General features: G+C 47.2%; 1 protein-coding gene across 2 annotated transcripts in view; it reads left to right on the top strand.

The window, feature by feature from the left end:
* The window catches only part of LOC114666152 (cAMP-specific 3',5'-cyclic phosphodiesterase 7B-like), a 220,972-nt gene that overhangs the window by 58,120 nt on the left and 146,335 nt on the right, over positions 1–16,517 (top strand). For both annotated transcript variants that reach the window (XM_051919301.1, XM_051919302.1), the window contains one exon: positions 2,753–2,813. In XM_051919301.1, the coding sequence (XP_051775261.1) occupies positions 2,753–2,813 (61 nt within the window). The remainder of the gene's footprint in view (positions 1–2,752; positions 2,814–16,517) is intronic.

Here is a 16,517-nt window from a genome sequence, read left to right as displayed (position 1 = left end):
TCGGGCCCCTTCTTCAGGTGTCATTTTACTTATCTCACTACATTCATAATGGCTAACTCGGTACAACACCCTCATACTATAAATAAATGGACGGAACTTTGTTTAATTGATGCTTTTTAAGTTAGACGTGAAGTGGATTCAGAAAGTATTCAGCCCTCTTCACTTTCGGTACACTTCGTTTTTTTGTGTTACAGATTTGATTTTTGTGCCTCGCAGTTAGGAGACCCGTCTGGGTTTGCTTCCCAGGTCCTCCCTGCGTGGAGTTTGCATGTTCTCCCCGTGTCTGCGTGGGTTTCCTCCCACAGTCCAAAGACGTGCAGGTCAGGTAGATTGGCGATTCTAAATTGGCCCTCGTGTGTGCTTGGTGTGTGGGTGTGCGCCCTGCGGTGGGCTGGCACCCTGCCCGGGGTTTGTTTCCTGCCTTGCGCCCTGTATTGGCCTGGATTGGCTCCAGCGGACCCCCGTGACCCTGTAGTTAGGTTATAGCAAGTTGGATAATGGATGGAAGGATTTGATTTTAGAATGTCAAATTGCTATTTCTACCCATAGATGTAAAAACCCATAATAACAAAGTGAAAATGTGCTTTCAGAAAGGTATTAGAAATGAAAAACTGAAATCTCTCCTTTACAGTAGCACTGAAACCCCTGATTTAGTACTTTCTAGAAGCTGCTTTGGCAGCAATTCCAGGTTTTGTCTTTTTGGGTACTGGGGGGCTCTGCCCCCTGTTCGCTTCGCTCGCCCACCCCTGGGTTTGGTTAACCGGGTATACAATTTTAAGAGGTTGTTATTTTCAAGGGAATTGTTACATATGCATTATTTTCATCTATCCATCCATCCATTATCCAACCCGCTATATCCCAACTACAGGGTCACGGGGGGTCTGCTGGAGCCAGTCCCAGCCAACACAGGGCACAAGGCAGGAAACAAACCCCGGGCAGGGCACTAGCCCACCACAGCATTATTTTCAATATTTGAAGGGCGGCACAGTGGGTAGCGCTGCTGCCTCGCAGTACAGAGACCTGGGTTCACTTCCCGGGTCCTCCCTGCGTGGAGTTTGCATGTTCTCCCTGTGTCTGCGTGGGTTTCCTCCCACAGTTCAAAGACATGCAGGTTAGGTGGATTGGCGATTCTAAATTGGCCCTAGTGTGTGCTTGGTATGTTTGTGTGTGTCCTGTGGTGGGTTGGCACCCTGCCCGGGATTGGTTCCTGCCTTGTGCCCTGTGTTGGCTGGGATTGGCTCCAGCAGACCCCCGTGACCCTGTGTTCGGATTCAGCGGGTTGGAAAATGGATGGATGGACAATATTTGAAATTAACTTTTCATCAATATCGCATTGAATTTTGATTCCGTGTTTGGACTTGCATCGTGACAGCGCAACGTATAACTGCCCGTGAGTGAATATCGTCTCTTTCTCTCTAATAAATAAACCGACTTTTTCGAATGTTGTCTTCTTCACTTAGTCATTGACGTGTCATCTTGAACTATAAAATTATTGTTCTGATAATATTTATAAGAGCTGAGAGTGCAGGAAGTGTTTCTGACAAAAGCATTCACACGACTGAGAGGTTAGATGACGGTGGTCTTGTTTGAAAATAGTTGTAAGTCGGGCGTGACTTGAAAGAATCTCATGTTAAAAGTCTCCGTCTCACGGGACTTCATACCGCAACAGCGTTTTTGTAATCTTTTAATTGTCGCTGGCAACACGAATTAGACGATCTGCAAATTTCTGGCTTAAAGTTTAAATCTGAACAATAGATAGATAGATACTTTATTAATCCCAAGGGGAAATTCACATATTCGGTCTCTTTTCGCTGTTCCGTTATTTCACTGAGTAATAATTTCCGTTTGTTTGCGCTAATGTGATCTTTACTATCATTTTTTTTTGAGACTTTCAAAATTTTCATACTTCCATTATCTCTAACCTGCTCTGCATGTGTATCACGCCACACGTTTTTGAATTCTTTACGATGTTCTACTTTGTCATGTACTCTTTGTCCTTTATTTCTGATACCCCTGGCGTGGTTAAATCTCTTAAATCTCATGGGACGTATAAATGTCTCTCCAAGATTATTTTTTTTTATAATAGAGAGATGTGTCTATGAACTTTGTACTCCTGGATTTGGGTAGTTTATCCCATCCTCTCAGGCTCTGTTAGGTTAGATGGGACGCGTCTGTAGACTGCCATCTTCAGGTCTCTCCACAGATGTTCTTGAGTGGCCTACACTTAAAACCCCACAGGACATTCAGAGACAGGCCTGTCCTGAAGCCACTCCAGCATGATCTTGGCTGTATGCTTCAGGTCATCGTCACACTGAGAGTGAACCATTCCCCCCGCTCCTAACCCACAGACTGAGGTGCCGTGCACGCCGGAGCAGGCTTTCTTCAAGGACCTCTCTGTATTTGGCTGCCTTCATCCTTCCCTCTATTCTGACCAGTCTCCCTGGAGCCACCACCATGCTTCACTGCAGGGATGGTAATAAGCAGCTGATGAGCAGTGCTTGGTCTACACCAGACAATGTCCTTGGAGTTCTGCCTAGAGACTTCAATTTTTGCCTCATCAAACCCAGAGGGTTTTTGTCCTGTCCATGTTTTCAGGGCCCCTTACATGCATAATTGATGGAGTGCTGCTCAGATGTTCTTCCTTCCGACGTGTTCTGCCATCTCGGCAGCATTCATTTGCAAGCCCTGTTCTAGTAAGACGCGGTCAGTCCTGTAAATCCAAACTGATTTGTCTCATCTTTGTTTATTTCAGAGGAGTGGGACGGCCTCGTTTGAAAATCCTGACCGGAATGCCACATGTGTTCGCATGATAGGTAAGATGAGCCAATCGTATGGTGAAGTGTTAATTATTCTAAAAATGATTTTGCACATCAGAGCTGAATAGTATGGATGTGTGACGGTCGACATGGACAGAGGCGTGAAGCCACCGTTCTGTTGATCTTTGCAGTTCGTTTACTTTATTTGACCCAGTGTGTTTAGTTTGACTTTAAAAACTATTGAAGTTGGTCACATGACTGAGTGTCCTGTTCGTTTTATCGGTGTACATGATAAACATTCTATACTTTACTGTACTTGATTGTATATTTATTGTACAGTACCATTGGTTACATTGTACTATAAAGTCTTTTCCTGTGCAATGCCCCGTGGTATTACTGGAGTGTGCTTTACATGGAAGTACTGGATGGGCTTTTCTATAGCAATTTTTCTGATCTTGATTTTTAATTTTGAAGAAAGATCCGTTTTATTTTTTTGGTTTTGACTTTTTCCTTGATTGTGCATACCTCCCAGTCACTTCGCTCCTCATGCTGTCTCTTTCAAGTCAGTGAAGATTGTGATTTTAAAGTGATGTAGTGCTTAGTACAATACAATACAATTTATTTTTGTGTAGCCCAAAATCACACCAGAAGTGCCGCAATGGGCTTTAACAGGCCCTGCCTCTTGACAGACCCCCAGCCTCAACTCTCTAAGAAGACAATGGAAAAACTCCCAAAAAACCCTTGTAGGGAAAAATGGGAGAAACCTCGGGAAAGGCAGATTTCCAGGTAGGCTGGGTGTGCAGTGGGTGTCAAAAAGAAAAAGGGGGTCAATAAAATACATAGAACAGAACAAATCCTCAACACAATATAAAAATAAAAATTTTACAAGTATGGAGCAGAATTTAACAGTAGATGATATCACATAAGAAGATTTGGATATATTTAGAGCTCTGGAGACCTCAGCCATCAATCTGCCTCCCCCATTTGGCCATTCCATGGCTGAAACAGCGCTGGGCCAGCCAATCCGATGACAGGACCCCTCTACCCCACGATTCCTGCGATTCTCCATCAGGGATGACTTTACCTTAGGCAGGCAAAACAACTTGACAGGTGGGCTGTGGCACCAAGTGACACATTTGAGTACCGAGAAGAGAAACCGAATAGGTGAGGGTTAGTAGCAAATTATAAAGATCACGTTACTTCTGTTTTAGTGCTAATGACTAACAACAGAGATGCAGTCTGTTCAGTTAATCAGCAGCTCTAGTCAGGGTGTGCTAAGCTGAAGTAGTGAGTCTTCAGCCAGGATTTAAAAGCTGAGACCGAAGGGACATCTCTTATAGTAGCAGGCAGACCAGTCCACAGTTTAGGGCCCCATGTAACTAAAAGCTCGACCTCCCACTGTTATTTTATTAATCCTTGGAATCCTAAGCAGACCGGCATCTTGAGATCTTAATGTGCGCTCAGGTTTGTAAGTCATAAGTTCCGACAAGTAAGCCGGACCTCGGCCATTTAATGCTTTATATGTTAAAAGGAGGATTTTGAAATCTGCCCTAAATTCTCTTTAGCAGTAGTTAGCTTCAATTTCTGGTCGGTGCTAACGTAAGGACCTTTGCCGATGACTTCTGATTCTTGTCTTGCCACTCAGTTTCGGTTTCCAGTTTTTGATCTTACGGTTTTGACCCCCTGACTTTGTCTCTGCCTTTGTCATCATCACCTGTAACTAAAAGCTTGACCTCCCACTGTTATTTTATTAATCCTTGTAATCATAAGCAGACCGGCATCTTGAGATCTTAATGTGCGCTCTGGTTTGTAAGTCATGATAAGTTCCGACAAGTAAGCCGGTTAGTGCCATTGCCTCATAGATTTATTCTTTTGGGTTCAAAGCCTGCATCCAGTTGTTGTCCCTGTGAAGTCTACGCGTTCTCGCCATGTCTTAGTGGGTTTTTCTCCCCCAATTTCCTAATCCCTGCATATTAAGTTAAAGGGGCACTGGTCCCTTATGAGTGTGTGCCTGCAATGAATTGGCGCCACTGCAACCAGGATAGGCTCCAGCCCCCTGTGACCCTGAATTGTATCAAGTGGATTTGGGAATGTCTGTTCTTGCTATATAGCTTAACATTAAATTACAGTGTCATCTTAATCAGTATTTTTTGTTATTATTGCTTAAAGGAGGCCGTGCTTTTTATCTTATTTCAGCAGTCTGACTACTTAGTGCCTTGAACAAAAATGTGAAGATTCAGAACAATTTTTTTTTTTTAATTAGCCAGAGTAAATGCCGCTTTGATAAATGAGTCTTGAGGCAGCAGTGACGCACGCAGTGTACCACATCTCAGACACCAAGGTCGTTTAGATAACGTGGAATTTCTCAAGGAAACCTACTGCTAATTGTGTTATGAAACTTGAGGGTTCGCAAGCACAAAGTCCCAAATAAAAATGTCCACTAGAGGGAGAAACCCTCAAACCCAGCTAGTAACAAGGGCAAAAAAAAAATTCAATGCAAATAAAAGATTTTTTCCTTTAAAAAATGCTCTGAACAAAATGCAAGTTCTGTGAAGCCCAAAAGGCAAAAGAAAGGACTTACCAGCAAAGGTAATCCAAGGCAAATGGTGTCCCACTAGAAAATCCAAAGAGTGGTCAAGAACAGAGCAAAAAATGTCAAAATATCCAATAAATCACAAAAGCACAGAACAAATCACAAAGAAAAGCTCACCAACTCCTAAGCGCATTGGAATGAACCGCAAGGGACTACTGTGGGCGGAACTCGCTCGTTATGGTGATAGGCAGGTGGAACCACCCACAAAACACAAGGAACGTAAAACAAGTGCAAGGAATAAAGCAAATCTATATATATGTATATTTATATATAGTGAAGACCGACATCGTCCACGAACACACCAAGACAACTATGTCCAAAACACACTCTCTTATTGTGTTTTCTCCTTCCAGTACAGCACAAATCACTCACATCCATCCATCCATCATCCAACCCGCTATATCCTAACTACAGGGTCACAGGGGTCTGCTGGAGCCAATCCCAGCCAACACAGGGGGCAAGGCAGGAAACAAACCCTGGGCAGGGTGCCAGCCCACCGCAGGGCACACACACACACACTCTAGGGGCAATTTAGGATCGCCAATGCACTGTCCCAGATGGATGGGGACCCTACCCAGCCAGGACGCCTGGATGGTCCCCGTGATGGACAATACCTTCCCTGTGCCACGTGGGGGCAGCTGCCCGGGTCTGCCTATGGGCCACTGGACCGGAGCTGGGACGCTTATCCCTACTGGAGGACGTGGCCACCACCAGGGGGTGCCCGGACGGTTGTGAAGTCCCAGATGGCAGCACTTTCGCCACACCAGGAAGTGTTGCCGGAGGAATTCCCAGGGGCACCCAGAGTGCTTCCAGGGGCTCTCTTGACACTTCTGCCACACCAGGAAGTGTCGTCAGGGGGAGCACCTGGAGCTCATCTGGGTCAATTATATAAGGGACCGCCTCCCTCCAGAAGCTGAGCCAGAGTTGGGAAGAAGGAGACGAAGCTTGTGAGGAGGGGAGTGGAGGTAAAAGGAAAAGAAGAAGAGAAAGAGAGAAGGAAGAAAGAGTGTTGGAGGAAGGCATTGTGGTGCTTAAAGGAAATAAAAAGAAGTGTTTTGGACATTCTGGTGTCTGTCTGTCTGTGTCCGGGGGTATGCCTTCCACAGAACCTAACCTGCATGTCTTTAGACTGTGGGAGGAAACCCACGCAGACACGGGAAGAACATGCAAACTCCACACAGGGAGGACCTGGGAAGCAAACCCAGGTCTCCTTACTGCGAGGCAGCACCACTACCACTGCGCCACCGTGCCGCCCAAATCACTCACAGTCCTTATTAATTCTTCTCCTGCCGCCTCCACTCCTCTCTTGTCAAGCTCCGTCACGCTACCTCCCAGCTCCGGCTCCCAGAATGGAGTGAGGCGGCGGCCCCTTTTATCAAGTACCCGGATGTGCTCCAGTTGCTTCCGGGTGTCTCTGTCTTCTGGATTGGCAGCACTTCCTGTTGTGGCGGAAGTGCTGTAGTCCATGTTTCTTGGAACGTTCGGGCGCCCCCTGGAGGTTGCCACGTGCCCCAACAGGGTGGAGCATCCCAGCTCTGATCTTGTGGCTCCTCTGTACCCCAGGGCAGTAGCCCTCTCGCGTCCCGGGGGAGGTATTGGCGCTCTCTTGGTCCTTCCATGCCCCAGGCATGCTGATTGTGCAGCCATCTATCACAATATATATATATATGTGCGTGTGTGTGTGTGTATATATATATATATATAATATACTAGCTGTGCCCACATAGTAATGCAACAGGACAAACTTTAAACATCAGTAGACGTTGTCACTGTATCTGATCGTGTTCAGCTCTGACGGGAGAGCGTTCCCCGCATGGGGAGAAAAGCACATGGCCGTGATATCTGTGGCAATCAGCAGCTACTGTCTAAAACACATGGAGCTCTGATCTCTCTCTCAGAAACGTCAAACGTTACTCCTCAATAATCTGTAGATGATAATGTAAGCTGAACAAACAGGTATCACTAGCTAAGCGGAGGCGAGGTGCACTCCAACACATGGCGACAGGTAGAGCGACTCGAACAGAGGCTGGCGAGTAAGTGAGGAAGGCCCCGCCCCCCTGCTCTTGGCGCACAGCCACTCTCTTGGATTTGCATAAATACATCGGGACCGCAAACTAACTCTGGAAAGTTCAAGCAAATTATAGAAAACAACCCGATCTAAATCTGTTAAGTAATTCTCTCGTGAAAAGCAGACAGACATACAGACAGAACGCACTTGGACCACGAAATTTTTAAAACCCGTTTCTTAGAACACCTATGGGCCAAGGGTAACCTACATTCCATATTTCAAGTCCCAAGTTCTTGTGGTTCGGGAGATTTCGTGATGAGTGAGTCAGTGGTATTTGGCTTAAATATATATATTATATATTCACGGCATTCGTAGTCTGTGTCACAATCTAATTGTATGGGTGATTACCTACCAGGTAACGCTTGTGGTTGGCCAGCAAGTCTGCTAACATCCGCCATCTTTTGCTAAGATTTTATTAATTGATAAAAAAAAAAGCACCCATGCTTTTATTTTATGAGTGATGTATGAGAGACTTATTTTTTACTTTTTAGTACACTTTTTAACTTAATTAATACGCGTGTTTTTTAAAAAGTATTTTTTATATATATATTCAACTTTTTAGTCTTGGGTTTGTTTCAGTATACTTTTGTAACCAATATTTTAACACCTCCTTTAATAGTTCTATCCGTTACTAGTGTCATCAATTGGTGAAATCTTGAACTATTCTTCATATGAAAACTTCATTTCTTAATTAACATGGATTAATTGATCAATTAGTGAAACTTATTATTGATTCATATATTGTCATTGGAAGTGAGCAAATGTGCAAAAATTCAAGTCGTTTGGACAATAGGAAGTGGGTTCAATATTGATTATAAGATTTGTACCAGACAACATAGAGGTGAAGTTAAGAGGCGTGATAAAAAGTACAACCACCAGATACTCTGTGGCATCACTGGGACTGCCCTCTGGTGGTCTTGAGTCCTACCTTTTGAGCAGATCCTACCTTGCGGCCTGGCGACGAGAGATGTCAAGGGTGCACCAAGGATCAGTGCTGGGCCCTCTGCTCTTCTCTCCACACACCTCCTCGCTAGGCCCCATCATCTTTCCTATCAGTTCTATGCCAGTGAAAAGCAGCCACAACCTGACGATCCCACCAGAGGACCACACGGTATCGAATGGAATGTCTCCATGTCTCACTGGATGAAGGAACACCATCCCCAGCTCAACCTGGCAAAGACGGACCTCCTCCTTGTCCCAGCTCATCTCTCTATTCAGCACACTTTTTCTGTACAGTTTGGCTCACCATTGCCAACACTTGCCAAGTTGGTACTCTTGATGGCCAGCTGTCCTTTCCCAACCACTGTTAGCTATGGCAACCACATCTGCAAGTTCAGACCATATCTGACACAATATGCAGCACACCTCCAGGTTCTGATTTTGGTCTTGCCACGTCTGCACTACGTCAACTCTCTGCTGGCAGGTACACTGGCACACCAGTCTCTGCAGATGACTGAAAATGCAGGGGCACATCTGGTGTTCAACCCGCTGAGGTGGGCACATGTCACTCCTCTTTTCAGATAACTACATTGGCTCCCTGCAGCAGTACATATTATGATCAAATCCTTGGCGCCTCCTGACCGAGTAGTCAGTGGGTCCGCGCCTATGCATATGGAGTGGGAGAGCATCACAGGACAATGATAAACAGTTGGGGTACCAGCTTGGCAACTCCGTATAATTGAATGGCAAGAAAATGGAAGAAAACGTGCAGTAATTGTGGAGAGGTCTTTACAGAGTTGAGTTCAGGACAGAACTGGCAAAGAAATGGCAGAGGTTCCAGTTTTCAGTCCTCCCGGCGGGAAGAGGTGGTTTCAGGGGGACGGACACTGGAAGTGGGGTCAGTGGTCTTGTAGCCATCAATCATCTAGTCGGCAGAGGGAAGAAGAGAGGACACAGCGCCAGCTGCTGGTAGAATTACAGTCACTAGAGCCCTTCAGCTGTCTGTCATGCACACGCTTGTGACAGTAGACACTTGTGACGTCCTTCTCAAACACTCGGGTCAGGTGATGCCACCTCTCCATGGTATCTAATCTGAGTCGTGACTCTTTTTTTTCTTTTCCCCCCAAGTGTTTCATGTGCTCTTGTCTGGTGGAACGAGCTGCCCACCTCCATTCAGAAAGCTTGACCCCCTCAGTGAGTTTAAGACGTGTTTGAAGACCCTCTTGTTAGATGAATTAACTGATATGAGCTCTTAAGGTTTTGTAATTTAGGAATCTGAACTCGCTTGCTTTCTTCTCTCAGCTGTTCACTTGTGATGATCCTTTTTGTCACCTTGCCCTGTCACACTTGTTCCCAAACAGTCCCCCAGACTGATGTTTACTTGGTCATGTTGACCTTTTTTTGTAAGCTGCTTTGTATAAAAAAGCGTCCTCTAAGCCAATAAATGTTGCTGATTGTGAAAGGCACTATATAAAGTAAAAATTGGTCAACGTCCAATCAGATGTTTGCTTGCTTGGCTGTCATAGTATAAATCTTCACTTCCCAGTTGGAAACCGTCTTGTTTTTCTTTTTATATAAAGTATTACGTAGACGTATATAACCGTATTATTTAGCTAAGGCATCCATGATGAAGGTTTTGCTTGCATCGTGTAAAACAAAGTAATGAAGTGAGTTGTGTTTTCATGTATTTCTGACAGATGAAGCAAATCTGTTCTCGTGTGGCCCCTCTGTGAGTTTCATAAGCATGTATTTAGTAAAAGACACACGGCTTTCTCCAGGCACGGTGTATTCCAGGATGAGGTGGCACGCGTCCATTTAGGTTGAACATGAACTGATTTCAATCTGCCTAATTAAAAAAGCAGCTACACAATACGCACGCTGGTGGAAAAAAAAAAGTCAATCCTACTCCGCTCCTACTTTCCCTTGGAAAAGCTTAAATTTAAAAAAAAGAAAAAGGGACTTTGTGAAAAATGTAGCTTTTTGTTTTAATTTATGCCCTTGTGCAGAATGGTGGGGAGTGTGGTGGTCTCGCATCCCTTTGATTTTCAGCTGGAGAAACACCTTCTGCGTAGTTTGCATGCTCTGCTAGTGTCTGTGTGAGTTTCCCCAAGACCTCTGTGCGTGCCTTTCTTCTTTATACCGTCCCGAAGATCGAGCAAATGTTTATAGTGTGTGCTTTACAGATTGGTGTTTTTTTCAGTATATTTCTACAGTGTGAGCACAGATAACATTAGAAGACTCGAGACGAGAACAGGCCATTCAGCCCAACAAAGCTCGCCAGTCCTATCCACCCATTTCTTCCAAAAAAAATCAAGTTGAGTTTTGAAAGTCACCAATGTCTTACTGTCTCCCACACTACTTGGTCGCTTATTCCAAGTGTCTATTGTTCTTTATGTAAAGAAAAACTTCCTAATGTTTGTGTGAAATTTACCCTTCACAAGTTTCCAACTGTGTTCTTGATGAACTTATTTTTAAAGTCACCGTCTTGATCCACTGGACTCATTCCCTTCATAATTTTAAACACTTCACTCAGGTCTCCTCTTAATCTTCTTTTTCTAAACTGTAAAGGCTCAGCTCTTTTCATCTTTCCTCCTAACTCACCCTAGTAGTCCTGAATCAGCCTTGTTGCTCTTCTCTGGACCTTTTCTTGTGCTGCTATGTCCTTTTTGTAATTGGAAACCCAAACTGCACCCAGGACTCCAGATGAGGCCTCACCAGTGCCTCCTGTGACTTGTACTCCACACATCAAGGCGCTATATAACCTGACACTCTGTTAGCCTTCTTAATGGCTTCTGAACACCATCTGGAAGTCGATAGCTTAGAGTCCACTACGACTCCTAAAACCTTCTCATAAGGTGGACTCTCGATTTTCCGACCACCCATTGTGTATTCAAACCTCACATTTTTACTTCCTATGTGTAATTCTTTACATTTACTGACATTAAATTTCATCTGCCCAAGCCTGTCTGCTATCCAAGTCCTTCTGTAATGATATAACAGATTCCAAATTATCTGCTAATCCTCCTATCTTGGTATCATCTGCAAACTAAACCAGCTTGTTAGTTATATTCCTATCTAAATCATTTCTAGATATTAAAAATAGCACTGCCCCCTGCTGGTCACCACTCTTAACATCGGCCAGTTCTGATGAGGTTCCTCGCACCAGCACCCTCTGTGTCTGAGCCAATTTTGCACCCATCTAAAAACATCACCCTGAACTCCCACCTCTTTTAATTTGATGCCCACCCTCTCATGTGGCACCTCATCAAATGCTCTCTGACAGTCCAGATCAATCATACCATCTGCTCCACTTTGATTGTATCCTTTTGTTGCCTCCTCATAGAATTCCAGCATGTTAGTAAAACACGACCTCCCTCTGCTGACCCCACACTGACTGTTCCTAATACCTCCTGTCCTTGCCATGCGCTGCTCAATCTTATCCTTAATAATTCCATCCATCCATCCATTGTCTCCCGCTTATCCGAGGTCGGGTCGCGGGGGCAGCAGCTTGAGCAGAGATGCCCAGACTTCCCTCTCCCTGGCCACTTCTTCTAGCTCTTCCGGGAGAATCCCAAGGCGTTCCCAGGCCAGTCGAGAGACATAGTCCCTCCAGCGTGTCCTGGGTCTTCCCCGGGGCCTCCTCCCGGTTGGACGTGCCTGGAACACCTCACCAGGGAGGAGTCCAGGAGGCATCCTGATCAGATGCCCGAGCCACCTCATCTGACTCCTCTCGATGCGGAGGAGCAGCGGCTCTACTCTGAGCCCCTCCCGGATGACTGAGTTTCTCACCCTATCTTTAAGGGAAAGCCCAGACACCCTGCGGAGGAAACTCATTTCAGCCGCTTGTATTTGCGATCTCGTTCTTTCGGTCACTACCCATAGCTCATGACCATAGGTGAGGGTAGGAACATAGATCGACTGGTAAATTGAGAGCTTCGCCTTGCGGCTCAGCTCCTTTTTCACCACGACAGACCGATGCAACGCCCGCATTACTGCGGATGCCGCACCGATCCGCCTGTCGATCTCACGCTCCATTCTTCCCTCACTCGTGAACAAGACCCCGAGATACTTGAACTCCTCCACTTGGGGCAGGATCTCGCTACCAACCCTGAGAGGGCACTCCACCCTTTTCCGGTTGAGGACCATGGTCTCGGATTTGGAGGTGCTGATTCTCATCCCAGCCGCTTCACACTCGGCTGCGAACCGATCCAGAGAGAGCTGAAGATCACGGCCTGATGAAGCAAACAGGACAACATCATCTGCAAAAAGCAGTGACCCAATCCTGAGCCCACCAAACCAGACCCCCTCAACACCCTGGCTGCGCCTAGAAATTCTGTCCATAAAAGTTATGAACAGAATCGGTGACAAAGGGCAGCCCTGGCGGAGTCCAACTCTCACTGGAAACGGGTTCGACTTACTGCCGGCAATGCGGACCAAGCTCTGGCACTGATCGTACAGGGACTGAACAGCCCTTATCAGGGGGCCGGTACCCCATACTCTCGGAGTACCCCCTACAGGATTCCCCGAGGGACACGGTCGAATGCCTTTTCTAAGTCCACAAAACACATGTAGACTGGTTGGGCAAACTCCCATGCACCCTCCAGGACCCTGCTAAGGGTATAGAGCTGGTCCACTGTTCCGCGACCAGGATGAAAACCACACTGTTCCTCCTGAATCCGAAGCTCGACTATCCGACGGACCCTCCTCTCCAGGACCCCTGAATAGACTTTTCCAGGGAGGCTGAGGAGTGTGATCCCTCTGTAGTTGGAACACACCCTCCGATCCCCCTTCTTAAAGAGGGGGACCACCACCCCGGTCTGCCAATCCAGAGGCACTGTCCCTGATGTCCATGCGATGTTGCAGAGGCGTGTCAACCAAGATAGTCCTACAACATCCAGAGCCTTGAGGAACTCCGGGCGTATCTCATCCACCCCCGGGGCCCTGCCACCAAGGAGTTTTTTGACCACCTCGGTGACCTCAGTCCCAGAGATGGGGGAGCCCACCTCTGAGTCCCCAGGCTCTGCTTCCTCATTGGAAGGCATGTTAATGGGATTGAGGAGGTCTTCGAAGTATTCCCCCCACCGACCCACAACGTCCCGAGTCGAGGTCAGCAGCGCACCATCCCCACCATATACAGTGTTGACACTGCACTGTTTCCCCTTCCTGAGACGCCGGATGGTGGACCAGAATCTCCTCGAAGCCGTCCGAAAGTCATTCTCCATGGCCTCCCCAAACTTCTCCCACGCCCGAGTTTTTGCCTCAGCAACCACCAAAGCCGCATTCCGCTTGGCCTGCCGGTACCTATCAGCTGCCTTCAGGGTCCCACAGGACAAAAGGGTCCCGTAGGACTCCTTCTTCAGCTTGACGGCATCCTTCACCGCCGGTGTCCACCAGCGGGTTCGGGGATTGCCGCCACGACAGGCACCGACCACCTTACGGCCACAGCTCCGGTCAGCTGCCTCAACAATAGAGGCACGGAACATGGCCCATTCGGACTCAATGTCCCTCACCTCCCTCGGGATGTGGTCGAAGTTCTGCCGGAGGTGGGAGTTGAAGCTACTTCTGACAGGGGGCTCTGCCAGACGTTCCCAGCAGACCCTCACAACACGTTTGGGCCTACCACGCCTGACCGGCATCCTCCCCCACCATCGAAGCCAACTCACCACCAGGTGGTGATCAGTTGACAGCTCCGCCCCTCTCTTCACCCGAGTGTCCAAGACATGTGGCCGCAAGTCCGACGACACGACCACAAAGTCGATCATCGAACTGAGGCCTAGGGTGTCCTGGTGCCAAGTGCACATATGAACACCCCTATGCTTGAATATGGTGTTCGTTATGGACAATCCGTGACGAGCACAGAAGTCCAATAACAAAACACCGCTCGGGTTCAGATCAGGGGGGCCATTCCTCCCAATCACGCCCTTCCAGGTCTCACTGTCATTGCCCACGTGGGCATTGAAGTCTCCCAGCAGAACGAGGGAGTCCCCAGAAGGTATGCCCTCTAGCACCCCCTCCAGGGACTCCAAAAAGGGTGGGTACTCCGAACTGCTGTTCGGTGCATACGCACAAACAACAGTTAGGACCCGTCCCCCCACCCGAAGGCGAAGGGAGGCTACCCTCTCGTCCACCGGGGTAAACCCCAATGTACAGGCTCCAAGTTGGGGGGCAATAAGTATACCCACACCTGCTCGGCGCCTCTCACCGGGGGCAACTCCAGAGTGGTAGAGAGTCCAGCCCCTCTCAAGGAGATTGGTTCCAGAGTCCAAGCTGTGCGTCGAGGTGAGCCCGACTATATCTAGCCGGAACCTCTCAACTTCGCGCACTAGCTCAGGCTCCTTCCCCTTCAGAGAGGTGACATTCCACGTCCCAAGAGCCAGCTTCTGTAGCCGAGGATCGGACCGCCAAGGTCCCCGCCTTCGGCCACCACCCAACTCACACTGCACCCGACCTCCTTGGCCCCTCCCATAGGTGGTGAGCCCATGGGAAGGCCTTAATAATTCCTTCCATTAATTTTCCTGTGATGCATGTTAAGATTGTCACTCTGTTGAATTCATCCCACCTACGCTTCAGAACAGCTCATCCATCTGAAGTTCGGCCTGTTCAGGCCCAGTCAGTATTTTGATGGGAGACCATCTTGGAAGAGCTTGGGTTGCTGCTGGAAGAGGTGTTGGTGAAGCCAGTAGGGGGCGCATACCCCGGGGTCTGTGTGTGTGAATCAGTGACGGGGACACTGTGCTGTAAAAATGACGCAGTCCGTCGAATGAGACTGAAAACCGAGGTCCCGACTCTCTGTGGTCATTAAAGACCCCTGGGCATCCTTCGTAAAGAGTGGGTTGTATCTCGATGTCCTAGCTAAGTTGCCCATCATGGCCTTGTCCATTCTAGCCCCCCAATCCCCCCTAAACCCATCTCCCTTCAACGCCTAATAGCTAATGTGTGGCGAGTATACTGGTGCAATAATGGCTGCTGTCGCATCACCCAGTGGCTTACCGACTACACCACTTTCTTTGAGAAACATGGGGGGGGGGGAGAAACAAAAAGCCACTGGGCCCCCCCGAGGTGGATCCCCTCTGTCTATGTAAAGCACTTCTGAGGAGCAAGAAAAACACTATATAAATGTAATTATTATTATTATTGACATTAAAATTTTGACGTTGGTATTCATACCCACTTTCAGACCTCACCCACTGCTACCAGAACGGTTCAGAAGTAAATTACGGGTCATTCCAAAACCCCACCTTCTACTCGAGCCTTCCTGGTGTGCCAGGCTATCGCACCCTCTTAATATCTATAAAGTCCTGATTGTGTTGAGCCAGTAAGGGCAGTGGAGGTGAAGGGCACGTCATGTCAAAGCAATGAAGGGGGTGTCGGGAGGCGTAGTAGAGACGCAGAGACAGATTTAGGATTTGGAGTATCATTTTATTTCAGGGTGGCACAATGGTGCAACAGCTCAGGTCACATTTTTGGACTAGTTGGTTCCAGCATAGCTGGTAGATGCTCAGCCTCGTGTGTGGCACCTTCTCAAATGCTGACAGTCGAGATAAATAATATCGTACACGCCACATGTATCCTTTTGTTGCTTCCTCGCGGACGTCCAGTATGTTAGTAAAATGCGGCCTCCCTCGTCTGAATCCGTGCTGACTGTTCGGCAAAACTCCTGTTCTTGCCATGCGTTGCCCAGTCTTGCCCTTAATAATTCCTTCCATTAATTTACCCGTGATACACGTTAAGCTTTACCGGTCAACCGTTTTATGTTACAGGATGATATTTGCCATTTTTCTAGTCCTTCGTAATTTCCCCAGTGCACGCGTCAAGGGTTGATATCGGTGCTCGTTAACCTCCGTAAGACCTCGAGGATGAATACTGTCTGGCCCTGGTGAGTTGTTTGATTTCAGTTGGTTTAATCGAACAGTTATGGGATGAGCTCTTCATGCCTGCCAAAGATGGTCAGAATTTGACCTGTAGTTCATTCTGTGATAACCAGTATGCTTTACATTTTGCCCTCTTCATATTTGTCTCAATGATAATTGAGCCAAAAGATAATTTTTTTTTTTTTTATACAAGTGGGTAAGAAAGTTTTGGACATCAAAATACTCCAGCTGTAAGAACGTTAACGCAAATCTCCCTCAAGTAACCAATCTCTTTTTGTTTAATAATGGCT

This window comes from Erpetoichthys calabaricus, chromosome 15, assembly GCF_900747795.2.
Source record: "Erpetoichthys calabaricus chromosome 15, fErpCal1.3, whole genome shotgun sequence".
Classification (NCBI taxonomy): domain Eukaryota; kingdom Metazoa; phylum Chordata; class Cladistia; order Polypteriformes; family Polypteridae; genus Erpetoichthys; species Erpetoichthys calabaricus.
The sequence above is the reverse complement of the archived record's forward strand: the minus strand, read 5'-3'. Positions and strand labels throughout refer to the sequence as shown.